The 27368-nt window shown below is 44.5% G+C and overlaps 1 protein-coding gene across 1 annotated transcript in view; it reads right to left on the reverse strand.

Annotated features, from left to right (window-relative positions):
* Window positions 1-555: 555 nt before the first annotated feature.
* The window catches only part of LOC125961869 (protein FAM135B-like), a 229799-nt gene continuing 202986 nt past the window's right edge, over window positions 556-27368 (reverse strand). The window contains exons 8-9 of the mRNA XM_049700892.1: window positions 2698-2851; window positions 556-629 (exon numbers count right to left, since the gene is read on the reverse strand). Of these exons, the coding sequence (XP_049556849.1) occupies window positions 556-629; window positions 2698-2851 (228 nt within the window). The remainder of the gene's footprint in view (window positions 630-2697; window positions 2852-27368) is intronic.

Consider the following 27368-nt stretch of genomic DNA (forward strand, 5'->3'; position numbering starts at 1 on the left):
CTCTCGTTACATGAGGATAGCAGTGCTCACCCAGACCGTCCAACGCAATGGGATGTGAAAGTGTTCCAGAGGTTGTAAATAACAGAACAGCGTGCATTTGCCAAGTACTGACTAAGCACATACTCTTAATACGTGATTGATGAACTTTGGGCAAATGCAAAGCACTGTTTTCAAAATCATCATCTTCATGGAAGCTGGCCTCCTGCCACGTGTGAGCCATCTGAGCACAGGTGCAAGGTTTCTGTCACCCTCCGTGAGAAGCACATAGCCCGTAGTCAATAAACGTTTGTTAGACGCATGGTTAATAGACAAATAAAAAGTGTGAATGTCAGGGAAACCAAGACCTGTTAACCTGTTTGGTGTTTTTCAAAATATCTAGCACATGGCCAGGCACACGACAGGTGTCTAAGAGACACAATGATTTAGGGCAGTGGATGGAAGAGTATTTCTTCAGTTTAAGATCTAACGTGAGGTAACCAGTCGTGTCTTTTCATCTCTGATTTCTACACCAAGCAAGCAACTATGTTTGCCCCACATAACTACTGCCATTCAGAACTAAGGAGTCAGTTTCCTAATTACCTGTAGCTCTGAGCACAGCTGAGAGAGTGTTTCTTCAACAGCAAGTGACTCTAGGAAAGAAAAAAAAAACCCACACAATTAAATGGACACACACTGAAATGCAGAATTTGTTAACGGAATGAACGGAGCACAGATTTCAAGTCGGCATTGACGTCACAGAAAAAAATACAGCTTCTGTGGACTTTCCTTCTCTATTCTGTCTAAAGGGTCCTGTTTATAAAGAGGGTGATTTGGAGCCATGTGGCTTCACACCAGATAAAGGTCAACATTGTTCCATGGATGCATTTCTGAGAAACAGGAGAGCCCCACGTTCACTTTGCGTGGTCCAAAGCGATTCCACATTCTGTTGTGCTTTTGCGGGTATGTAGCATGTGCAGGCACGCGCACGTACACACACGTCTGTGTGACACATCTAGGACCTGGATCTGTATGTCCTTCATACAGGTGGATGTTCAGAAGTCCAGGGAAACGGGGTAGCAGAGCTAAGACTACTGCTCAGCGCCACCAACTCGTCCCAGTCTTCCACACCAGCAACAGAGAAGCCCGCAACCCCGCCGTCTTACAGCTTGAACGGGGTGGACTCTGGCCACTTCTGGTTTCCTGGTCGCAGCTTTGCCTGGGTTTGAACTTTCCCCTAGTTCCATGAGGCTGTGGTCAGACCTTGCCTGTGGCCGACGCTCACGGATGAGCACATGCTGCCCGCCCAGCAGCTGTCCTCAGCTCTGTGAGCCCCACGAGGCATAATGCACTTTTATCACTGATCATGGCTGTGCGCTTGGGGCCTGGCACAGTATACCCATGCACACAGTAAACATTCAACAAAATATGGTGAGTGAGTGAATGAACAAATAAATTCAGTTCCTTTGGGTTAAAAAAAAAAAAAAAAAGTCGAAGGAAGAAGCCAACTGCTAAGACACTGTTTTCATTCTACCCCTGAGCTAACCTGGCTCTGAACTGTGTGGGTCTCCTGTGAGTGCATCTGACCTGAAAAATTTCAACTCCAAGATCACGTGCTTCAAAGAGGGCATTAGAGCTGACAAAGCCAGATGGTAAGACGGCACCAGAAATCCATGCAACAACAACAACGTTGCCCCTACTCCTTCATCCTGCGCGCTAGGCACTGTGTGTGAGGGATCTGGGGGTCTTCTGCCCTCCAAGACCCCCAGTCTAGCGGGGAAAAGAAACATGCAAATAAATGATTGCTGTGTGGTGTGTTCAGTGTAATAACGGATAATGCACAAGGCCATCAATACTGCCAGAGCATGATTTTCTCCGCAAGGAAGGTCTCAGGGTGCAGGGAGGGAAGTTGAGGTTCCTTCCCAGCAGGACTGTTATTACCCCTGAATACCAGGCTAAGGACCTGGCTTCTGTTCTAGGGGCAAAGGGCCTCATTAGAAGACTTTGAGCAAAATCACAACACACCACCTGCTGTAAATGAGTGTGACCTGATATAAAGACTCTGCCCCGGGCATCACTGAAGAATCTCTGTGCTCCTGCCTTGTTGTGCCACACACTGTGACCCTGAGCAGTCGTTTCACCTCTCTGAGCTTCAGTTCCACCGTCTGTCAATCAAGAGGGATGAGGCCCAATGACCATGATGTCTGATGATGGACAAGAAGCGATTCACCCCCAGAAAACCAAAACCAAATATGGTGACTACTGAGAGCTTGCTAATGTCATCCAGATGAAATATATATATATGTAGAAATACCTACATATATAAATGTAGGACTGTTTTATACTCTTGTAAGTTGCAATACAGTAACTACAGCCTAATTAAGAAAAAGGCTGTAAACAGGCATTTTCCCTTAGAAAGCAACTCCACATCATGTGCCCACAGCACCAGGTGGGTAGTAGGTGTTTAATAAATGCTTCGTGGATGAATGAATGAGTAAATGAATGTGACTCGAGGTGCTTGCGTCCTTTCTCCCTGCATTGGCACGTCCAAGATTTTCTCCGGCTAGAGTGATGTTGAATACAAAAAAAAAAAAAAAATCTGAAACGGTGCTTGCTACTGTGACATTTACAAGAGCATGCTGACTTTTCTCGAGCCCCAGTCCAAAAGAGGAAGTTCGGTCGGCTGCTGGGGTGAGGTTTCCCCTGTGCCCAGCCCCTTACCCAGCTCCATGCGTGGCAGCTCAGGGATGTCCCTCATGATGGTCAGGAAGTAGGCACGGAGTCCCCGGTAGGCGTGTAAGAGCAGGAAGCACACGTCCCGGTGCCACTTGTAAGCATGCTGCATGCAGTTGTCAGAGGGCACGTAGAAGCTCCCCTGCAGGGGGAAACAGAAACGCAAGCTGACGGCTACCCACGTGGCCAGGTCCTGAGCAAAATGGGGAAGCGCTTCAAGATGCCAACAGAAGAGCTGGAATGTCTTCCCTCTCCCTCTGTATGGGGAAACCAGTGAACCTGGCCAAGCCTCTATCTTACTGTGTTCCAATTAAAATAATAATAGTAATAATAATATTAGATGATGGTGATGATGAGGACACAGACCTCGCAGGTTTGGGGCAACTGAATGTCACCCACTTATAAGCCTCTTTCTCTTGCCACTGTAAGAAGAAGCCATGGGACAGACTGAGGTGGGCTCCTTTTCACAGGGAGATGAGGCATTTAGAAAGACCTTTGTATTGATGGATGAAGAGCACACGGTGCTGAGGAGAAAAATGCTTTGCTGTAAAATAGGAAGCAGTTGTGAGTTGCAGTTCTCAGTGTTGAAAGTGTAAGAGACTGTGGATGTGCCCACGCAGTGTGAGAATGCTCTGTACATTCTACTGTGTTGGTAGCTGTAGGACGCATTACAGCAGTAGAATTCCACACGTGTCGTTTGTCTGATGAGGAAAAGATGCTTAAGTCTACAGTTTACTTGGAGGCCCAGACATGATGAAAAAGAAGGACCAGGACAGTTCTGACTTCCCTGCAACCCCACTAGAGAAGGATGGCTTGGGGTGAATTTCAGGAAGGATTTGTTTTAAGAACAGAAGAAGGAAATCTCACCAGGATGGGTTTGGGCAGAAAAAGGGAGGCACTGAGTAGTAAGCTTGAGAATTCCATGGACGTAGGAATCTACTGCTCACGTGGATGAGAGGAGCGCAAGCAAATGTCTGTTCATGACCCATCCAGGGCTTCCTAGCCTGTCCTGCTGGGAGAAGCGCCAGGGGCAGTGTTGGTGGAATTGCATCCTCTTGGTTTCTGTGAGTTGACTCGCATAGTTGCCGATGTGGCAGCCTCTTGCTTCCTTTGTTTCCTTTTTTCTTTGCTGCCATCTGAGAGGGTTGAGTTGGTCCCGTGGGGGCAGGACAGGTCTGATAAGGGTCAGGAGCCCCCTGAACTCCATCTATAGCCCCAGTGGTTCCATGAAGGCAGAGAGTGCTGGGTATAATTACATTCGCTCTCATCACCGCATCACGATAGTTGGGTCACGGCATGCAAGGTGGTACAAATTAGGAAACCCGGATGGAAGTCTCAGGTCTGCCGTCACCTCACTCTGAGACGGTCTTAGATTCGTTCCCTGGGAGAAAGACTGCAAGACAGAGATTGGCCTGCAGGAAGGTCATGGCGTGTGCTCTTGGGAGCAACGACCATGGGAGAGTAGGGTGGGGCAGAGGGAGGAGGTACACTGCGCCGTCGTGCAGACACAGGGACCTCAGTCGATCCCAGGGGGAGCTCTGGACCTGCAGCTGTCTGGCCTTGAGACGGGGGCCAGGTCTTTGTACCCATGCACTGACCATCACTGGGCATGGGTTACCTCGGGGAAGAGGTGTGACCTTGGTCGACAGCTCTCCCAGACAGGGCAATTTTCAGAGAGGGACTTGGCCATATGCAGTTGGCCACCATCACCCTTGGTAGAATGAGGAAGGAGTGATTCAGGCCTGAAGATAGAAACTGGGCACCACAGAACTCCCCAGAGAAAGTCTCAACAGTACCCTTCACTCCCCAGTGCCTCAAATTAAACCTGGCTTTACGTTATGAGGTCCTTTCTGATTTGAACGTAACAGAGACATTCAACAAGCTTTGTCATAAAAAGACTTTTCCGTTTCATAAGCAGAAAATTCAGTCAGGACATCTGTAGTTGCCAGACACTCAGGGTAACTTGCATATTCCCATTTCTCATCTTTCCTATTAAGATCAGAAGTCAGTACAGTTGCAGGAAGACCAGCAAAGCTTGTGCATAGCAGGGTGTGTGTGTTGGACTCCCCAGGTCTATAGAGCAAGAAAGAATCCGCTATTCATGAAACATCTAGATATTCCCATCATACTGTATCTCAGTGGATACTTAACAATCACCTTATAAGGCAGATATTCTAATATGTGTTCAAAATAGAATACAGATATGGTAAAAATCTCAGTATTACCAAAGGAAATACAATATAAAGTTTCCTATTCCCTAGAGTCCAATAATTTTCTCGTACATCCTTCTACAAAGCTTTTATATGCGTACGTACCTATGTGTATATATGTGCGCTTATATACATATATGTCCTAAAATCACAGAGAGACCCTCATGTTGAAAAATGCTCTTGATATTTCTTGCCTACTCATTTTTATCACTTATGCCTTGAAGTGACCAAAGAAGTGATAGCAACTCCAATGCCCGTTTCATAGATTGAAGACTGTGGCTCAGAGAATCTAGCAAGCTATACGAGTCACTGTGCTTTGCCCGCAGCAGAAAGGATTCTCAAGTTCAGGTGCTCAGTGAAGGCAGGCCTCTGTCATCTGCCATGTGTGCCTTTGAAAAGCATGGCTGGCAGAGGACAGCAGCTCCGCTAGGTCTGCTTACTTTGACATAGGCATTAATACAAGTCCTGCAGTGACTCCATTATCTGTGACTAAGCAGAAATGAAAGCAGACAGAGGATTAACAAAGGCATCAGATCTCGCAGCTCTGAGTCCACAGCCTGTTTACCTCAAACACCCCTGAACCTTCCAATTTCTGGTCCTGCTACCTGCTCCCAACTGCATTTTCTTATCACCAATGCCTCCTTTTGACGGTGCTCCGAGACCCATGGAAGAGGGCAAGGGATCTCCGAAGTACGTTACTAAGTTTCACTTTTAAGACTAGACACCAATAGCATATGGATTTTTCGAGAGAGACATACAGAAAATGTTGGAGAATCGTCATAAGGCTGATTTGATATGATTATTGAAATAATATGAAGTCAAAGTGTTAATCCAAAGAGAAATCCTAAAAACATATGGCTGGAGATTATCATAAACAAAGCCAGTGCCATTTTCCATACACACTCAACAGCACGACTTTTAAAAAGTGAATGATTTGCCACAGAAAATCCCATTAGCCGGCCCTCCAGGCCTCCAGAGCCAGCATTGAGCAGCTAGTGCCCCCCCCATTAGAATTGCATGAAGTGGATTGAAAAGCCCTGCCCAATCTCCCCAGCACAAAGAAAGAACACTTTAGCATCCCTCCTTTTCAACGGTCTGGAAAGGAAACCCTAAATAATACGACAGATTCATGCAGGGTAAGCAGAACATAGGCTGTGTGTAAACTCACAACGGAAGGCTCCTGACCAGGACCCACCCCGCGGCATCATCTGTGCAACATCTGTAAGAAGGGGATGATAGTAATCCGGCTGCTAGGGTTGCTGTGAAGGATTAAACGACACCACTCAGGTAAAACACAGACTTATGTGATGCCTCAGTGTAATGTCAGGGTGCGCTAAAAGGAAAATCTTTTTCAGTTAGGACCCACCCGCTGATGGCCTCTGGAAATGGGTCTATGGATTATACAGCTCAAACCTCAATGGTCATCCACATAGAAACCTGCAAATGGATTTTCACCGAATGGAAGTCTTCTGGGAGCTGTGCAGGGATAAAGCTTGGTTAGAACACAGAGTCTGGAGTCAAATAGGGTCTATTCCTTGCTCGCGGACTATCACCGTGACTCAGTTGGTCCTCAACACCTGAAATGTCAGTTTCCTAACATGAAGAGTGGGGATAATAATAAAGTTAAAGTGTTTAGTATAGTGCCTGGTTTATATTAAGTACTTGTTAAATGTTAGAAGTTTTGCTTTCTCATTCGTTTATTACCTAACAGAGGTACCTTGCCATCACATCAGACCTTTGCATACGTGCCTCTCGAATGAGTCTGCATCTAATTACTGCCCTGGGCTCTAGAGCTCTATTCCAAACTGCTGATTGGATAGCCTGCCTGTTGTCACACACGCACCTTGAAAGGAGCTTATTACTGCCCCCCTTACCTGGTCCTTCTCTTCCTTCTGGTCTTGGTTAATGGACCCACCTTGCCCGACATCCAAGAAAGCCAGCAAGTTCCTCTAGTCTCCAGACTTCCTTCTCACCCCAAGAACCAGTTATGAAGTCTTGAAAGTTCTAAAATCCTCTTGCCTCTGCCCTTGTCTGAGTCTTCTCTATTGCTCACTTTAATTATTAACACATCCTTCTCCTGGGTCTCACTGCCCAGGTCTTCCCTTTCATCTGCAGCACCAGTGTGTTCCCACTGTCTACAAGATCAAATTCATATTCCTTAGCATGGCATTCAAGGCCTTGAGCTCCGATCACATCTCCTGGCTCAGCGGCTGCCTCTTGTTTCACTCCAGAGTCCACTAGCTGTTTTTCCTTCTTTTCAAGGCCTGTCCCCTTGCTGCCTAAAAGTCACCACCAAGAATCAGGTCAATGTCCTGTTCTTTGTGAACCTTCTTCAACTGCTCCCTCCTCTTGGGTCCCTTGCACATACCTCATTAGACCACAATTACTTCTGTAAATTTCTCTCTCTAACCCTCCCTGCACACTTTGAGGTTAGACAGTATGCTATTTGTCTTTGAACCTGACACACCTAGGACACAGAATGCAATGACTACATGGACAGTGAATGAATGAATGAATGAACTGTAGCATCCTCTAGAGGTCTTGGCAGCATCACGACAAAATGGGCTTGGTGAGCACAGCCCGATTGAAGGTCCAAATTACCTTCACGTCCCCCTGCTTAAGAACTGCGGCTTTCACGCAATTTTGGAATTTGGATTTGCTAGACCCCCACGATAATCATGCTATAGATATTTATGTCCTATAGAAATATACTCATTTATACTTTATATGAAATACGTATACAACCTGATTTTTACTAAGCATGCGGTAAACACTGATAACTTTTCATTTAATTCAGACACACCCATAAAGGCAAAACACATTTTTGTATAGAGATATCAGCCATCTTCTGCGTTACAGTTACGGGAGAATATGCACCGATGGAATTGGTTTGTACTATTCTGGATGTGTCTTTGCAAAAGGAATGGAAGCTCAATCAGACCTCAAAATCTAGAATTCTATTCATAGTAGCTACTGTTCATTGTATATGCCTGCTGTGTGCCTGGTACTATTTTTTTGGCCCCTGAATTCCTCTTCCTGGTGATGCGGTGAGTTTTTCATTATGATCTTTGTTTTTAAGCAATAAGAAAATAATAATACAACAGCTTCAATAAACAGCTAACAACATTTATTATTTGACTCTATTAAATACCAGGCGTTGTTGAAGTGTTTTATATGTACTAATTATTAAATTCTTCTGCCAACCTGATGAGATAAGCACAATTATTTATCCCCATTTTATAGACTGGGAGACTGAACCCCAGAGTGATAAACAACTTGCTTGCAGGGCTCATGGCATGCGGGAGGTGGAACAGCAATGCAGACACAGTCTGACGCTGGAAACCACACACTCCTAGTCTTTTTTTTTTTTTTTTTTGCGGTACGCACTGCTGTGGCCTCTCCCGTTGTGGAGCACAGGCTCCGGATGCGCAGGCTCAGCGGCCATGGCTCATGGGCCCAGTCGCTCCGCGGCATGTGGGATCTTCCCGGACCGGGGTACGAACCCGCGTCCCCTGCATCGGCAGGCGGACCCTCAACCACTGCGCCACCAGGGAAGCCCTGCTTCTCCACTCTTGATGTGTTTGCAACGTGGAGGGGCATATCCACTAGCATCATACTCCCAGCTCCGCTCTGCCCACTTATTGAGCAAAAGATGAGTTTGGGATAAGAACCTAGGTTCTTCCCTGGAGTCTTCCTCTCTTAGTAGCAAGTCCTCCCTCAGAGGCATTTATCTCCATCACCTTCAGCCCTGGCGGAAGCCTGGTAGATGAGGTGTTCTTCAAGGGAGGCCTACATTTGTCTAGCACGGCTGTATCTGATTAAGTAAGTAGTCAATTCTACAGTTCAATGTCCGGGAACCCCCTTGATCAAAGATGTAAGCCAAATCTCACACCTTAGTTTGAATTCTAGTTTGTCTTATTTTGTCTTATTTTCCAGCACTCAGTTAAGGGGAAGAGGGTATTGTGTATCAGTTCCCCTTCGCACCCAGGAGATTTGATCTCTTTGACGATGAAGTCACTAACGTTGATACTTCCCTGTGTCATACTACCTGGGGTGCTCAGGAACAGAGGGAGCAAACAAGAAGAGTTGGCCAGTGTTGGGTTAGAACAGACCAGTGGATTTCAGTCACTATTTGGAGGAATCCTGGGGGTACCTTAAGCAGTAAGAAAGGGGCAGCGTGGGCGAGGACCCCACTTCATCGGAGCTCTTCTGTTCACAGCAGATTTATGATGGGTTCTGCAGAGCATTCATTTGAAAAAGAAGTCCTTAGTTAAAAAAAATAAAGAAACTTTGAAAATCACTGGACTCATCTAATGCCCCTGCGTGCTCAGCGGCTCTATTGTAGTCCAGAAGACAAGCACAAATTGTGTAGCTGAAAATCAGACCCCAAAGTCCTTGTTGTTCATTGTTTTCCTTCCTGATTCCTAATTATTGTTTTCTTTCCTCTCTGTTTATAAGCCTGTTTTAAACGACAGTTTTTAAAAGGATACTTTTTGACTCGAATTGCTCCAAAATGACAGTGAGGTATTTTTTTTACTTCCACTTTGTGGGAAAAAGCAACAGAGTTCCATAAAGATTCAGGGGACTTGGAATTACAGGAATGACCTGGGCTCAAGGGGTTAAGTCCTGCTTTTGCTGTTCCTCAGCTTCAGCGCTTCTGACAGTGGCTTAATTGTCCTCCGGGCAAGAATGAGGATAAAGGGGAAATGTTCTTTGCCTTCCATAAAGTACAACGAACACACAGTCCATCAGTCTTATTATCAGTAAGAACTCCGTGTCAGTCTTCCAGTGGTGTGCTTAAGTGATGGTATTTTCTTTAGTAATTTGTTCAATTCCTAGCTAACTAAGAGATTTTGACCTATTTAAAACTTTAAAAAGTATAACTCGTTAGTAATTAGATAAGTTGACATATTGAATCTGCATAATTCATAACCATCTTGTAAGTTACTTTGATGCTTATGATGTAATCTGGGTGAATGCCTATATTGCTGCCCTTGACCCATTTGACTTTAGAGAACTGTGTATTTATATTAGAAGAAGTATGATTGGGAGCCCCACTGGGTGTCTTCAGCTCATCAGTGGGGTCAGTCCAATTCAGTTCATCTTCATGATCCTAATTACTCTATACCTGGTGCTTCCTGTGTAACTATCATTGTGCTAAACACTTGCGCTCCAAACATTAACACACCCTGCCCCCACCTGGAAGAACATATTCTCAAGTGAGAGGACATGGGGACACAAATGCAAAAGTGTAGTGCAGTGTGGTAGGCATCATACTAGAGGAAACCTCAGGATGCTATGAGTGTGTGGAAAGGCGTAGGTAGGGAAGGTTTCCTAGAGCAGGTGGTGCTGCAGTTGACTCTTGAAAGACTAGGCAAGTAGAGCAGGGATGAGGGAAGGCACTGAAACTGTCATAAACAAAGACAGAGAAGGAACAAATTAATAAAGTGCAGAAAAATATAATCAGTAGCATGCGGCTAAGGTAAATGAATCCAGGCGAGAAAAGCAGGAGATGATGCTAGACAGACAGCCTGGGGTCTGGGCATGGAGGGTCAGGCATATCATGTTGATCAAAAATCAATTCCCAGGCACCCAGAGACACAGAGGGAATGGACAACATGTGTGCCAGTGTGCCTGTCAGTGGGGGATGGGAAGACACGTGTCGAGCCCTCTTCCATGACTCTGGCTTCTCACTAGTCATTGCATCTGGCCCTCCAAACATGTAGGGAAGTTGAAATCATGATGTAAATTTGCAAAAGTCGAATGGTCCAGAGACATTAAGTAAATGGCCTGTGGTCCCATAAGGACTAAAAGACAAGTCCAGGATCCCAAAACAGCCCGGCCTTGGTCTGTTATCCCACAGGGTACTATTCTGAATGCCCCAGAATCAACATCTTCTCAACTGAAGACAAGACAGCAAGAATAGGGATAAGAAAAACAGCAGGAGTAGGGTGAAATGGCCATCAGATACACTGGATCAATTATGGAGCACGTGAAGGGTCAAGCGATTAATACTTCCATCCCCAAGAGGCCAGTTCCAAGACCATAAACTCAGACGTATCTGCAGAATAAGTGAGCTGTCAGTCTCAGTGCCTTGGGATGTGGCGACCGCTGTAAATGTTTCTACTTCGGATTCCGGATTCCGTAGGGGTTCACTATGGTCTCTTAAAAATGTAAAATTCTATGTTTTTGTGATTTTAATTATGAAAGGTATTAAATTCCTTTAGCTGCCACTGGGACAGGCACAGAGTCAGCATGTATAATTACTCTCCTATTTCGAGTTCTGAAGTCTCTTGTGTGAATGTGGTCCTTATCTTTTCCCCTCGTACTTCTGGTGGGCTTTCTATATAGCTCATTCTATAGGGAACCTGGAAAGCAGACCAGAGCAGAGCATCATTGAAAACAGATCCTATGTTCTGATAGCAAACATACAAACACCCATGTGGCTCCTTATAGATCTTCTTATCTGAGACACACAGAGCACCCAGAGTCATTTCTAAGTGAGGTGAGGGATGACTGTCTCAATGTCAGAGGGCGGGTACGGGCATGGGTGTGACCTGAACGAGGTGCGTCTGATCCCAGAGCCCACACTCCTGCACCACCAACAATTAATTCCGGCCTCCCCGGAGCGAACGCTGGCTCTCTCTTAGAAAACAGGCTGTTCTGAGAAATTACTAAGGCAAATGGGAGGCCACTGCACCAATACTGTCATATTAGAATGTTTAATTCTATGAGAAACCAGCTCAGAATACTTCCAGCTTTTATTGGAATGACCATAGCAATCGTAGAAACCAAAATGAGTATTTGCATAATAAGTCATAGTATTCCTAGAGCTTTTAAATCAACTCTGTAAAGTCTGTGTCATTATTGTCCTCCTTTTATAGACAAAGAGACAAAGTGGTGGATCTCTCAAAGTGTCAGGAATTGAGAGTTTTCTATAAAATATTATCCAAATGTATAGACCAATAATAATCTGAACGCACTTTAAGTAAAATTTGGATTGTGTCCATGACCACGTTGCAATCAAATATTGCTGTGCGTTAGCAGCTGCATTTTCCTCAGGGTTCAAGATGCAGCTGTTATATGTAAAGGCCACTAAAGCGACAGCATTAACACTGCCGCACCGCTGAACCGCGGTTAGACACTGGAGCTGTTTTTAATGCTGGTCTGAAGTTAAAGCGACAGCGTTAACACTGCCGCACCGCTGAACCGCGGTTAGACACTGGAGCTGTTTTTAATGCTGGTCTGAAGTTAAAGCGACAGCATTAACACTGCCGCACCGCTGAACCGCGGTTAGACACTGGAGCTGTTTTTAATGCTGGTCTGAAGTTAACCGGCTGCTCATTATTTGCTAGTACGCTCCTGAATGCGGTGAGTACCTTCGATATGACATGTAGCCCAATCTGAATTTGTGATTGTCACCTCACCGATAAAATAAGAATAATAAGGGCAATTCCCTCCAAGAAGTATAATGAGGAGCAACTAAGACAGCAAGTGGAAGCAGGGTACTTAGAAGAGTATCTGGCAGAGAATGGACATCTGACAAAGAATGGGTATTTGTATTACAGGAACACAGAAGAGGGGAGTGCAAGCCACTTTACAGGTACGGGAAGAGAGATGACAGAGTTCTAACATGCAAAGAAAGGACAGGTCAGAGGGCCCAGCAGGTAGAGTGGTGTTGTTGGCCATCATATCTGCAACCACACTATACAGACACGCCCTCCCTTTTCTCTGAGCTAAAGAGATCGAGGCACAGAAACAGGGGGTAAGGGGGAACCAGAATCCCATTTCCCTGCAGTCTTCCAAATACAGGTGATTTTGACTTTCAGTATTACAGACAGAGCCTTCAGATGATATCAACAGGCCCTTTGAAAATTGTGTCTACCAACGAGGACTCTACAGACAATAGATTCTTTAATTAAGGTGACTGGAGTCACTACATCCCTATGATGTAGAAAATACTGCAACGTCCCACATTCGAAAATGCCTAATCGCTCCAATAAAACATTTACAGCTTTTGACACTTTGATTTTCTAGTATTTTACTTCCAGCTCTTCTTCATTAAAAGCATTTCCCCAAACTGTGCGCAACGTTCAGCAATTTCGTTAGCAGTTGGCAAACTGGATGCTTAATATTTAATCTAATTGAGAACATTACACAACTCAAACTGAACAAGCAATTTAGTTGTCAGATCATCATAAAATCCCAAACACCTTTCTGATGAATGTCTTTATTTTTAAAGTCTAGTTTGAAGAAGGCTCTGACTTAACTAAATACTATCCATCAACTCAATCGGATGTATGGAATCGGATGCATTGAAAAATTCCCAAACAGTCGCTAAGCGCGATATTCTAAAAACACGAGCGATCGCGTGCTGAGTGAAAGCAGCGTGCCCTCCACTGTCAGGGTCAACCTGAATTAAAATGCTGGCTTTGCAGACTGTTACCTCTTCAGGGCTCTACTCCACATGGGTAATCGCTGAATCTATCTATTAAAAATAATTTTGGAATGAGATACCATCTATAATACAAGATTGATGACATGCTTTAGTTCTATAATAAATCAAAAGCCTGGTTGATATTAAGTGTACCATACGGCCACTCCATAAATAGCAGATGCAATGAATAAAATAATAATGATGGGTATCATTATTACAGTTAATCCTATTATTTTTATTAATAAAATTTTAGTGTTAATAAAACATCATCTCATTTTTCCTGCTAATCAGATCACATTCGAGAGTTACAGGAGACAGGCAGAGGGGCAAGGGGAGAGATCAGTTACATTCTGGGCGTTATTTTCAGTTGGATGCCGTCCCCTTTGTTTTACTTGGTGGCTTTGATTCGTTAAGACTGGGCTCTCTGCTCCGGCAGAAACACCTTTTGGGAACAGGATTTGAGCTTGTTCGGGATCAAATACGGAGGTCTATCCCCCTTGCACACTGCTGTTTGTGGATATAAGCAAGAGAAGTGTAGATGCAAGAGGTGAAAAGAAACAGGAGTACAAAGGAGGGAAGACTCGATGAGCTCAAGGAGGAGCAGAGAGGAAGGAACAAGCTCCACTGGGCTGGAAACCACATAGAGGTGGGCACCAAGCAGTCACCACACAGAACAGGAGGGCTTGATGGATGTGAACTTCTCATCAGCCCTGGAGACTTGTGGCCGGTAGTCTGCTCTCAACCCAGCTCACAATAACTCAACATGTGGGCCCCGTGGGTTTGTTATGAAAAGCTTCTCTAATCCAGAGGCCAAAGCCTGGCCCCTCTCCCCATGGTTTCTCCTTGTCCTGACTTTAATTGCCCGGATATCAGCCTGTTCTGACCCTGAAACCAGTCTCCCATCCCAACCTACCAGCATCTGTATGCCTTCACCTTACCAAACCCATGTCACAGATGCCCTGGGGATAGACCCTTGCTGATTCTCAAGAGAGATCATAGTAAATGCAAGTTTTTCTCTCCTTGGGGACTCTACTCTGTCATTTCCTTTACACAAATGTTACTTTTAGTAATACTTCTACACCGAGGCAAGAGAAGCTTCTTTCAAGAAGAGTTTTGGGTGGTTTTGACCCTAATTATGGTTGATATTATTACAAACAGCCACATTTTAGAATGGAGTAGAATATACATACATAAAATAGTTAGCATGGCGCCCACGTCAATCCTGTATACTTTTCTTCAAGAATCATTGATCGGGTGTTGTTTCTGGGCTAGGCACTAAGCAAAATGCTCTTAGGAAATGTAAAAAGATTACTGGTACAGGATTTCTGGGTTCAAGCCCCTCGTAGTTCAGTGTGTGAGGCAGCACACAGGGATAAATGGCTCTGCTGCAGCTTGGGAAGTGCTGTGATAAATTTATACACATATGCTACGACAGCGCACGCGCGTGCACACACACACACACACACACACTCACTCACTCACTCACTCACAAAGTATCTGTATCATTCTTGGGCCAGTCAAGAAAAGCGCCATTAAGAAGTGACCCTATAATTTAAAAGACACAGATTTTTTTTTTTTTTTAAAAAAAAAGGAGGATGAAAATTCCAGACACATATGTGAAGGCTCATGTAAGGGACAACCTTTTGCAGAAGTGAAAAAAAGAAAATGAGTACGGTGGTAGCACAGCATACATGTGGGGATAAGGCTGAAGACGAGTTTAGATCTAGAGGTATAAAATACGGCAGTATGACGGCCTCTCTCGCTTGTCATGGTGGTAACTGTAAGGTTCATCATCTCAACTTAGCCTAGGTGAGACACAGCAGAGGGAGGGGCGTCAGGAGACCAGAGACAAATTGGGAAGCTGTGCCTTTTCCAGGTAAAAGGGCATCTGCTTAGGCAGTAGAAGAGGGCTAAGGCAGGGGTTACAAACTCAGAAGCCACTTAGAGTTGGAAGGAATCAGTCACTGGTGTGGATGTAAGAGACAAGGGATCAAAGATGATCCTGAGGTTGCCAGTGACTCACTCAAATAAGCAACACAGAAAAACTGTTCGGGTCCCAAGAGGAGGATGTCAGCTGAATAGATACGCTGGTTAAGATTAAATCTCTAGTCCACCGGCTTGGGATGAAAACCCAGTACTATCATTCACAGTCTACCTGGTCTTGGCTATGCCTCAGTTTCCTTGTCTGTAAAATGAGGGAAATAGAAATAGCTTCTTCTTAGGGTGCTAGCAAAGAGTGCATCCGCTGGTGTGTGCAAAGGCTTAAGACGGGCTGGAAAAGAGTAAGGACTCAATGTAGTTTAGCTAAGATTAGTCTAGTAATTCACTGAAAATATGGAGTCTGATCTGAATCTTAGCCACAGAACCTTATATCTGTATGAATTCACTGCCATGATCACCAGGACAATTTATGTAGCAAACAAAACACTGACCTCAGAGCCTTAAATCCAGCATCTAAAGTTTACTATATGGACAATCCCAGGTAAGTCACTTCCACTCTCAGGGCCTCAGCGTCCCCATCTATGAAAGGGGTTCACACATCGTAGGGGTGTTATGGCTGTTAAAGGAACCAGGGTGAAAGGGCTTTGGGACAGAGAGCACACTATGGAACTCAGGGATCGCGTCACCATTACTCGAGGCATCAATGTTAAGTCTCAAAGAGTGCAACTTAGTCATCTTGGGAAGTTTTCAGGGGCTCTCCGACCCTCCCCCCTCCCACGAATGGCTCAGAGCCGACAGGCAAGGCTGGGCCAAGGTTACAGTGTTCCCTGAAGCCCCCAGCAGACACTCTGGCAGCCACAAGGAGGCAGCATTTTCGTTGGAAGTTCTCTTGGGAAAGAGAATGAGGTCAACATGGAACAGAACTCCCTACGCTACCCAGAGAAAGCAGCCAATGAGGCAGAGAGAACAGCAAAAGCCAGCAAGGAATGAGAGTCAGTTCCAACAATTACTAGTGGAGCAGACTCTGCAGAAGTGAGAGGGTCAGTCAACACAGTACAGGCCTGCAGACCAGGAGCCGGTCTACCCCTGGATCGGTCTGAAGACGTAATTCATTCCGAGAGGGTTTCACTGACAGGTCTACTCCTGGAATGGGAGGTCCAGGGTGAGTACCAATAAAAATATAAAGGACTGTAATAGAACTTTCTACGAAATCATAAGCAAAGATTCACAACTATTTACAACTATTGGGGGGTCACTTAAATAAAAGAGGGTTATCTAATCAATTCAGGGGTAGGATTTTTCAGAATAACTTCTAATAACATTCATGCACGTGATATTTACTGAGTGCCACACGCTCACCCAGATGATGGGGGTTACAGGGTAAAGGAAGATGTGGTCTGTCCCCATAGGGCTTTCCATCTAGCAGGGAAGATTCAACTGTTTCCAGTGAGATGAGCATTGCACAAAGGGGAAAAGAGGGATCACTGAGGGTTCACACCAGTCTAGGTTCTCAGACAAACCTTCCTTGGGCAAGTAACGTTCATTCTGGATCCTGAAAGATGCGTTGGGGAAACTAAAAAAAAAAAAAAATCTGATGTACTGCCTTTCTCACTCCTTTGGGGGGAAAAAAAAAATCAGTTCCCTGTTATGTCTGCAAACAGATTCCACTTGAAGAATAGCTGTCTCAATACTAACCATTTTCTAAAGGGGAGGAAACTGAGGCATGAGACCCCATAACCAGTAGGCTGCAGAGCCTACACAGGCCCTCAGCTATAGAGACTACAGCTTCTTTCCTTCCCAGCTCTGTGAACTTGGGCAAATAACACAACCTCTTGGTGTCTGAGTTTCCTGATGCATAGCATAGTTATAATAACAGTAGCCTCAGAGTTGTTGTAAGGGTTACATGAGATGATCTATGTAAGTGTTGACTGTCAACATCGTCATCAAAATCATCAACGTTGTACAGCACTGGGCAAAGATGCCCACTTAGGTTGTGAGTCTGGAAAATGTATCCATGATCTACGTGCACGTAAAGGATAACTAAATCTAAACATGTGCCTTACGGCTAGAATTATCTGTATATCTCCAGAGACTCCTATCTAGACAACCAAATGAGAGATTTGAAAGAGCTTGTAGCTTCAGTGCTGGAAGAACTGATTTTGGAATTCCAATATCCTCCTCTATAAAAGGTGAAAAACAAACCTTGACTCTGGACTTCCTCATGAGTTATTCATTGTTCACTCATCATTCGTTTACACGACAATAGTTAACGAGGCCCTGGATCCAGCAGAGTTCAAGAAAGACATGGTTCCTTCCTCAGAGCTTTTGTGGTGATGGGGAGACAATGGGAATAAAACATAGGAAGTAGATGGTTACTACGAAATAACCATCAGGTAAAGACATGAAACTCATGGGCTCCTTCTAGGAAGGATTTCAAGTTCAGGGAATTCTCGTTTCTGTGATAAAAATGATCTCTCTCTTCCAGATAATAGCGAGACTATTAATGGAAAACATACTTAACCTCCACCCCTTCATACGAAGTATAATTGATAAACTCTAATGGGTGCAAATGTATTGTTGATGGAAACATGATAACTCAGATTACTTCCAAATATCTGAGCAATGAGACTGGGGAAAAGGAAATACTGAATCCATGTAAGTGTAGCTCTTGAGTTAAAATTCTTTTGTGCACATGAGCAAAAATAGCAATAACTCAACTTCTATTCCTTCTAATTGTAGCTCTACTAAAAATAATGAGAAAATTACAAACAGCAGAATGAAAATAGGAGAAGAGATCTAGCATTTATTCAATACTGACCATGTGCCAATCACTTTAAATACGTTAAGCATGAGAACAACCCATGGGGCTAGCACTATGTTCTACTCAGAACCACAATTTAGTCGAGTGCAATATACAAAAGAGAGCAATCGCTTCCGAAGTGTATAGAAGTGGGTTAGAATTTTGGTTCAGGTAAGTGCTCTTAGGAAAAATGTTTGGCCTCTCAGATCCTTAGTTTCTTCATCTATAGAGTGGGTTTCATAATAAGAAATGTTCACGGATGTTAAAAAGCTCAGAAGAGATCCTGTTTGCAAAAACTGAACATTGTGTATATCACCTAGTCCTTGCTCAATAAATATCCCTCTCTAGTTTTCCTGGGTACTGGATTTCTTGCCTCCTAAAGTGTGCTACAGCTGTTGAGTCTACACTACAGAAATCCTGTTCAATGACCTGCTTCCCCCAAAGACACACACACACACACACACACACACACACACACACAAATAAAGTGTTTCCCATCAGACTAAGCAACACAGCCAAGAAATTTCTTACCAGACACTGGCAATATGCCCTTCAAAAAATTAAACTGAACCAAACTAGAAAATAAAACCATTTATAAAATCCCAACAGCAAACATAAGTTGAAATGAGTTGAAAATACTGCAGGCTATGATAAATACCACGTGCTTCCTTACCAAGCTAACTCAGCGTGCGTGATTTGGGAAGATGCCATTAATAATCACACAGCTGAACACTAGTGATTTGGTCTCCATGGGAACAGAAGGTACTATCACACCACTGTTCTTTGATGAATCTTTTATTATTTCAATATTTGAAAAGTGATTTTTCAAGATGATAGAGACTATCAAACATATTCAATTATGCATAACAGTGGAGATAGAAAGTGTGAAGCTTTGTAATATTCCATTGGTCCTGTTCATTTTTCAGCAAGGAAAAAAAGGACCCTGATTAGGAGAACTGGCTGATCTTTTGGGGGAAAAGATCACAATATCCAATTTTCCCGTAATTTCTAGAAATGCTAAGCCTGGAACCTGCCCCTGGTGGCTTTCATCGTGGGGTGGACTTCCTGCCTTTAGTCGTGTTGCAAAGCCCACCAGGTACCAGCAAATGCTCAGAGCCCTGTAGACTCGGGGAGAACACTCAGCAATCATATAGTAAAGAGTATCAAATCTGTTTAAACGTTTGAGCTGGAGATTGAGAAAATATCAAAAGAACGGTTTAAGGTGATAAATGATGAAGACCATACCACTCCCAATTAGCCAAAAACAAACTAAAAGAACCAGAGTTGTCCTTGAAGTTTCTCTCCCTCACCCAGACCTATTTATTCTCCCTCCAAAATGCCTCTCACTCTTAACATTACTCATTTCCTGGGATCACTACCTGGGGGCAGGTTCGTTCCTGGATTACTGCAAGGGCCACCCATACCACCGCCTGTTTCCCTGTTTCACTCCTTCCCTCTAGGAGCTATCGGGTGACAGAGACACAGGTATGCCTGTGTATGCAGGTGTTGTGCTAAGCTGTTAACAGGAGCTAGTACATGGACAGCAACTTATGCAAGGTTGACCTTGTACCTTGCACTAAGTCACATGCTTGAATATATTAACACATTGACTTCTAATCCCCAAACTACGAATTTCCCACATTAATATATTTTACAGATGTGTTTAACTCAGGTATATAGAGAGTAAGAGACTTGCCTAAAATTACACACACACGCGCACACATACACACACACACACACGCACACACTCACTCACAGGGTCGAGAACAGAAAATTAGCAACCTAGATCCAGAGTCCAGGGTTCATGGAAGATATTGTAGACACTCAAGCAGGTATAGGATTTGAAATGCTTGGGTTTCCCAAAGATGACAATAGTATAACAAGAGCCCTCTGGCACCCGGTTGGGTCATCCTCTTAGCCTGGCATCTGGAGAAGACCTGCTGGTTCATTCATACCTGCATTCTTACGAATGTCGTTCAAATATCACTCCAACCAGCAACTGAAGTGCTATTCTGGGACGCTGTGGAAAGGCCCTACTGTGTTCGGCTGCCAGTGAGAAACACATAGCCAGCTGTTGAGCCTGGAGACGCTGGAACACTGCCTGGGTTTGTATTCTAACCACTGCTCACTAGCTGCTTCCTTGAGCTTTCTCTGCTTTAGTTTCCTCAAAATGACTCTAAGAATAACCTGGTTCACAGGCTGTCATTATAATTCAATGAGTAAATAAAAATAAAGAACTTAGAAGCGTGTTTGGCACATCCGTTATGTTGATGGTGGTGATGGTGGTGATGGTGGTGATGGTGGTGATGGTGGTGGCGATGATGGGGATTAAAATAAGTTATGTGTTTACCCCACAAAAGACTTCTTCGGAAACTCATTTTCAAGCCTTTTATTCAAACACCTGGTGTAGATTTCAGTTCATGGTTTACAAGAAAATAGAACAGTAACAACAAGAAGTACCTGCACATATATCATTGTTTAAAGTTTCCACTAAAGACTGGGGGGACGGGGATAACTGCTTCGGTCAACATTGAGTAACAGAGACCAAGTTTACCCTCCCATTTGAAATGACTAAAAATCCACATAAAATAGATGAAACAACAGTTTTCAGATAGCGGGCATCAGGCTGCCTAGACTAAAAGTGAGCCCTACAACTGTCCTGACATACCGCCTGCAGGGAGTTTCCATGGCATGATGCAGGCATGTGGAATGTAAGCAAGTCCTGGTAGACTCTCTGAGTTGAGGAGATTGAGCTGAGAGCACAAGGAAGTCAAGGGGCCCAGAGCCACAGGACAAAACACTGGAGAGGAGAACAGAGCAAACAAGTCCCAAAGCTCCTCCACAGCTGTGTGGTGTAGCAACAGATCGAAGTGGAAAACCTCACTAGTTACCAGACAGGTAGAGAGCTCAGAAGGGCATCGCCCTAGTAGTTGGGTAAGATTGCCCTAAAGACTTCAGACTTCTCTGGTCCTTCCTAACAAGCCTTAAAAGCAAGTCTTGGTGGGGGGAGGGGGTGGGTCAAACTGACTCCAAATAACTTAAGTATATCTCATAACAAAGTTCTAAATACGTAAAATATATATAGTATTATATATATATATAAAGATCTATATCTATATAAAGATACAAATATCTCTATAAAGATATATCTATATAAAGATATATAAATAGCACTGAACATGAAAAAGGTAAATTCACCATGCCTGACACTGAATTACCAGGCATACAAAGAATCAGGAAAATACAACACACAATGAGGAAAAAAATCAAGCAATAGAAACAAATCCAAAATGGCACAGATGATTTAAAAAAAAAGGGGCTTCCCTGGTGGCGCAGTGGTTGAGAGTCCACCTGCCGATGCAGGGGACGCGGGTTCGTGCCTCTGTCCGGGAAGATCCCACGTGCCGCGGAGCGGCTGGGCCCGTGAGCCACGGCTGCTGAGCCTGCGCGTCCGGAGCCTGTGCTCCGCAACGGGAGAGGCCACAGCAGTGAGAGGCCCGCGTACCGCAAAAAAAAAAAAAAAAAAAAAAAAGTTCTCAGCAAAGAGAGTTACAGCGAGGCAAAGAAGGTGAGGCAGAGAGTGGGAGGTGGAGACATGGAGGAGAGACAAGAGGAGCTGGAGAGAGAGAGGGGAGTTGAGAGGTGGCAGAAGCAGGAAGACAACAGAGACGGGGATAAACAGAGTGAGCCATCTAAGTGAGGGGGAAAATGAGGGACGAGACGCCTGGCTAGAGGACAAGGCAGATTTAGGGGCAGGACGAGGAAGGGACAAAGCAGGACACAAAATGTGATGACACAGGGAGATCAGCTCAGTGCTTTGTGACCACCTAGAGGGGTGGAATAGGGAGGGTGGGAGGGAGACGCAAGAGGGAGGGGATATGGGGATATATGTATATGTATAGCTGATTCACTTTGTTATACAGCAGAAACTAACACACCATTGCAAAGCAATTATACTCCAATAAAGATGCTAAAAAAAAAAGAAAACGTGATGACAGAGTAGAAGAGCAATCACCTGCTCTACTTGTTTTTTAACTCATCACAATTATAATGTATGGCTTAATGATATAGGTATTTATTTAATATATACACCTCCCCCAATAAACTCCCCCCGGCAGTATCCTGCTTGTCCACGACAGCAGGACAGCACAGCTCTTACTGCAGCCTCACGAAAGCTGAACAGATACAGAAACATAGCAAGGGGGTCAAGTTACTGAACATGTTCAAGAAGAAAAAGAGTAAGTATTGCTGTTGCTTTACTGACCGGGGCTCTGAGTCTCGGAAGGTTCACTGACTCACTCAAGAACAAAAGCTAGTAAAGGGCAGAGTCCCATTTAGATACGGGTTTCTTTACCGCAAGTGTAGGCCACGCCTAAGAGCCAGAACATAACATGATTCTTTTCAGTAACTCCTGCCAAGTCTTTAATTCCTCAGTGAATAGTTATGCTCAAATTATAGTTTTTATTTTCTCAGATGGAGCAGTTATGAGTACAGAGAGGCTCAGGGTGCATCTCTGATATATTTAGGAGAAAGAAACATTCCAGAAAGCTGCAGGTGAGGGAGAAGCAATGGGATGGACAGGGTACGGCAGGGTGGGGACATGCCAAGCACGTGAGCCTCTTACACACTGTGGACCAGGTCTCTGCGTAGGTAGCTTCCAAGGCCAGGCACACGGGTTAGACAGAGTCTGCCACACTGGGTTCTCCTCTGCAGCTCTGTACTCGTGTGACGTGAGGCGAGTTGGTCCACCTCTCTGAGCCTCAGTTTCCTTGTGTCCAAATTCCAAGTGATGATGTTTAGCTCAGAGGGTTATCATGGGCATTAAATAGGATAAAGCACAGAGAGCATCAAGAATCATGTAACAATGGCTGTTCACCTAGATAGAGTCCCTTTTCAGGGGGCACCTGTTGGTCCGAAACTACACAGTGAGGAATAGCTACTGCCCTACTGCCCCCAATACTTGCAATCTAGAAACTCAAAGTCTAGCGAGAGACTGGCTAGAAAATGAGCAGTGACAATGAAATACAAAGTTTGAAATGATAAGAATGAGCAAGAAGGGCTTCCCTGGTGGCGCAGTGGTTGAGAGTCCGCCTGCAGATGCAGGGGACGCGGGTTCGTGCCCCGGTCCGGGAAGATCCCACATGCCGCGGAGCGGCTGGGCCCGTGAGCCATGGCCGCTGAGCCTGCACGTCCGGAGCCTGTGTTCCGCAACGGGAGAGGCCACAGCAGTGAGAGGCCCGCGTACCGCAAAAAAAAAAAAAAGAATGAGCAAGAAGATATTTGGTGTCCCAAGAAGGGCATCCTGACCCAATCTGGGGTCAGAGGAGAGGGTGGGAATTGGAGGAAAAAATGCTACAATCAACAAAGCCTAATTAGAATATGCAAAGCACATATGTTAAAGCTTGGATAGCCTTCTTCATAGACATGAAACCAATCCCCACCGAGCCGGGGATCTTACTGAGCTTTCTTCCGAGTTGAGCACCTGTATGTGTGCATTTTCCCAAGCTCAGAGAGGGGACGAGCTCAAGGACTAGAGTGACAGCCTGGGTCTGTACCCAAGTGAGTCCAACTCCGAAGCCTGTACCTTTCGGGTCATTCCAGGAGACCTCGACTCAAGGGTGCTTCAGAACCACCTGGGGAGACTTTTAACTACTGCTCTCTAAACCTCACGCTAGCTGGGCTGAATTGGAATCTCCGGAAATAGGGCTCAGATATGCATCATGTTTACAAAGAAAGCTTCCCGGGAGATTCTCATGTGCACTCCTGGTTAATAATTATCTCCAACTGCAGGGGCAGCCCCAGGGAAAGGCTCTCTCTGCCTGAGACCTGGTGTCGTGTTCAAGATTGTTTACTGCCAATAAGCTACTAAGAAGTGCAAAGTGTTGGACATCTGCTGTCTACGCCTATGGTAACAAATATACTGAGGGCTAAGAAGCCACGGAGCTTGTTGACAGGCACACGTTGGCAGTGGGTAGAGCTGCCTCTGACAAGGTAGGTTTGACAGGCTGAGCTGAACTACAGACTCTCTTGAGCCAGTTTACTGGGGGTGAATGGCATATATGTCAGCTTTTAGGTTGGCTATCTGAATTTCCCTTTCTTCCTTTTTAATACAAGTGTACCTTTAGTCCAGAATGAGACTTGGGAAAAGGAGGAAGGAAGGGAGAGGGTAGCTAGGCTTGCAAGTGCTGCCTGCAAGTGGTCAAGAGGACCTTGATCCCCCTCTGGCTCCCAGGATGCTCTCCAGCCACTTGCTTGTGGCATCTGCCCTTCCTGGGCCAGCTAACACCTTAGACCGAAGAGAGAAGCAGGGGCCTCACGGAAGAAGTGTGCACTGCCCTGCTAGTGCGCTGATTGGGTTCAAACCAGAACATAGCTACTTTGTGGGGACTGCTTCATCTTTCCTGCAAAAACCACATCTGCCTATGTATGCGCTCACCTGTGTGTGTGTGTGTGCGCACGCACATCACACTCACAGGGACAACAGTGTCACCAAAAAGTCAATCAGCCAGCTGCTATGTGTTTCCATTATTGGAGGAAGGCATTTAAAGGAGTGTCACTGGGTTCACATCCCTAAGTGCTCTCTCCCAGCATTCCATCTGTTATGTCTTCCTTGTCGGTACCCTCGGCATGGGGCCTGCGAGAAACTGAGTCCAAAATTGTCACCACCAAGGATGCCTGGTCCTAGTACTGGAGACCTTTCATGGTCTGGCCCATCTTCCACTAAACCCTACCATGCATCCTAGATCTCAAGACCACACCACAGCCTCTAAACAGGTTTTGCATGTCAGACTTCCAGTCTTTGATAAATATACATTCCTTCCTCCAGAGATCCACAGTTATAGTCAGGGTAGGTCAGACTGTGCTGCAGTAACAAACAACCCTGAACTCTCAGTGTGTAACACTACCGAAGCTGAGTTATCACTTATGCAAAAGTTACTGTGGGTAAGCAGTTTTTTGTGAGCAGGTGTCCCAAAAGCAGGGACTCAGGATCCAGGGTCCTTCCATCCTCCTATGCTCCCACCTTTAACAGGCATTCTCCAACATTTCCACAGAATGAATGGAAAGCATAGAGCACCACGCAAAATATTTTTAAGGTACATGCCTTATGTATTCCACTGGCTGGAATCCAGGCATATGTCCCCAAACTAACTGCAAGCAAGGCTTGGAAAGAGATCTTCAAATGTGTGCATTAAGGGGAAAGGATATTGGTGAGAATACAGCCCAGCTCTACCACCACTGTCATCCTGATCACCAACCATCTGTTTCACTCTTCTTCCCACACCTGCAATACCTTCATACCAGCAAACAACCCGAATCATATGGACCCACTACATCATATTCCAACTGTAGGGTTTCCTGAGTGACGGGAGGTGGTCATGACAATAGGTCTGAATCGGGCTCTTCTTGGTTCAACAACTAAACATCTAAAAGTATAAATTAACTGTCCTTCACGGTGCACAATAGGAGAGGGTAACAGCCATGGGCACTCCCACTAGGAATGAAGAAGAACAGGAGACAGACATAGGTCTGCAGCAATCTTGAAATCCTGCTGGGCCAACAAAGGGTAGGTAGGCTCTCTGGTTGGGTGTGGGAAAGCCTTGATGACGCACACGTTCTGCTACTATTTGGAACTCCTTGGTCCATTCCCCTGGATCCATGTAGTCAGTGCCCCCTGGCTATGCCTTCTGGGGCACTGAGGGGGCAGTGGAGGAAATGATCCCTTGGGGGGATACAGCATTCAAAGTCTATCTCTTGCTCTATAGTATCGGAGGCCCAAGGGTTAAGATTATCTCTGAATAAAGATCGTCTTGTAGACTAAGATGGTGGTTTCTTCAACAATATAATTTTCTTAAAAACCTAGGCTGTCCAAAATTCAACACCCATTTATGATAAAAACCCACCAGAAAGTAGGCATAGAGGGAACTTACCTCAACATAATAAAGGCCATATATGACAAACCCACAGCCAACATCATCCTCAATGGTGAAAAACTGAAACCATTTCCACTAAGATCAGGAACAAGACAAGGTTGCCCACTCTCACCACTATTATTCAACACAGTTTTGGAAGTTTTAGCCACAGCAATCAGAGAAGAAAAAGAAATAAAAGGAATCCAAATCGGAAAAGAAGAAGTAAAGCTGTCACTGTTTGCAGATAACATGATACTATACATAGAGAATCCTAAAGATGCTACCAGAAAACTACTAGAGCTAATCAATGAATTTGGTAAAGTAGCAGGATACAAAATTAATGCACAGAAATCTCTTGCATTCCTACACACTAATGATGAAAAATCTGAAAGTGAAATTAAGAAAACACTCCCATTTACCACTGCAACAAAAAGAATAAAATACCTAGGAATAAACCTACCTAAGGAGACAAAAGACCTGTATGCAGAAAATTATAAGACACTGATGAAAGTAATTAAAGATGATACAAATAGATGGAGAGATATACCATGTTCTTGGATTGGAAGAATCAACAATGTGAAAATGACTCTACTACCCAAAGTGAACTACAGATTCAATGCAATTCCTATCAAACTACCACTGGCATTTTTCACAGAACTAGAACAAAAAATTTCACAATTTGTATGGAAACACAAAAGACCCCGAATAGCCAAATCAATCTTGAGAAAGAAAAACGGAGCTGGAGGAATCAAACTCTCTGATTTCAGACTATACTACAAAGCTACAGTAATCAAGACAGTATGGTACTGGCACAAAAACAGAAATATAGATCAATGGAACAGGATAGAAAGCCCAGAGATAAACCCACACACATATGGTCACCTTATCTTTGATAAAGGAAGCAAGAATATACAATGGAGAAAAGACAGCCTCTTCAATAAGTGGTGCTGGGAAAACTGGACAACTACATGTAAAAGAATGGAATTAGAACACTCCCTAACACCACACACCAAAATAAACTCAAAATGGATTAAAGACCTAAATGTAAGGCCAGACTCTATCAGACTCTTAGAAGAAAACATAGGCAGAACACTCTATGACATAAATCACAGCAAGATCCTTTTTGACCCACCTCCTAGAGAAATGGAAATAAAAACAAAAATAAATAAATGGGACCTAATGAAACTTAAAAACTTTTGCATAGCAAAGGAAACCATAAACAAGACGAAAAGACAACCCTCAGAATGGGAGAAAATATTTGAAAATGAAGCAACTGACAAAGGATTAATCTCCAAAATTTACAAGCAGCTCATGTAGCTCAATATCAAATAAACAAACAACCCAATCCAACAATGGGCAGA

The sequence above is a fragment of the Orcinus orca genome, chromosome 17, assembly GCF_937001465.1.
Source record: "Orcinus orca chromosome 17, mOrcOrc1.1, whole genome shotgun sequence".
NCBI classification, from domain to species: domain Eukaryota; kingdom Metazoa; phylum Chordata; class Mammalia; order Artiodactyla; family Delphinidae; genus Orcinus; species Orcinus orca.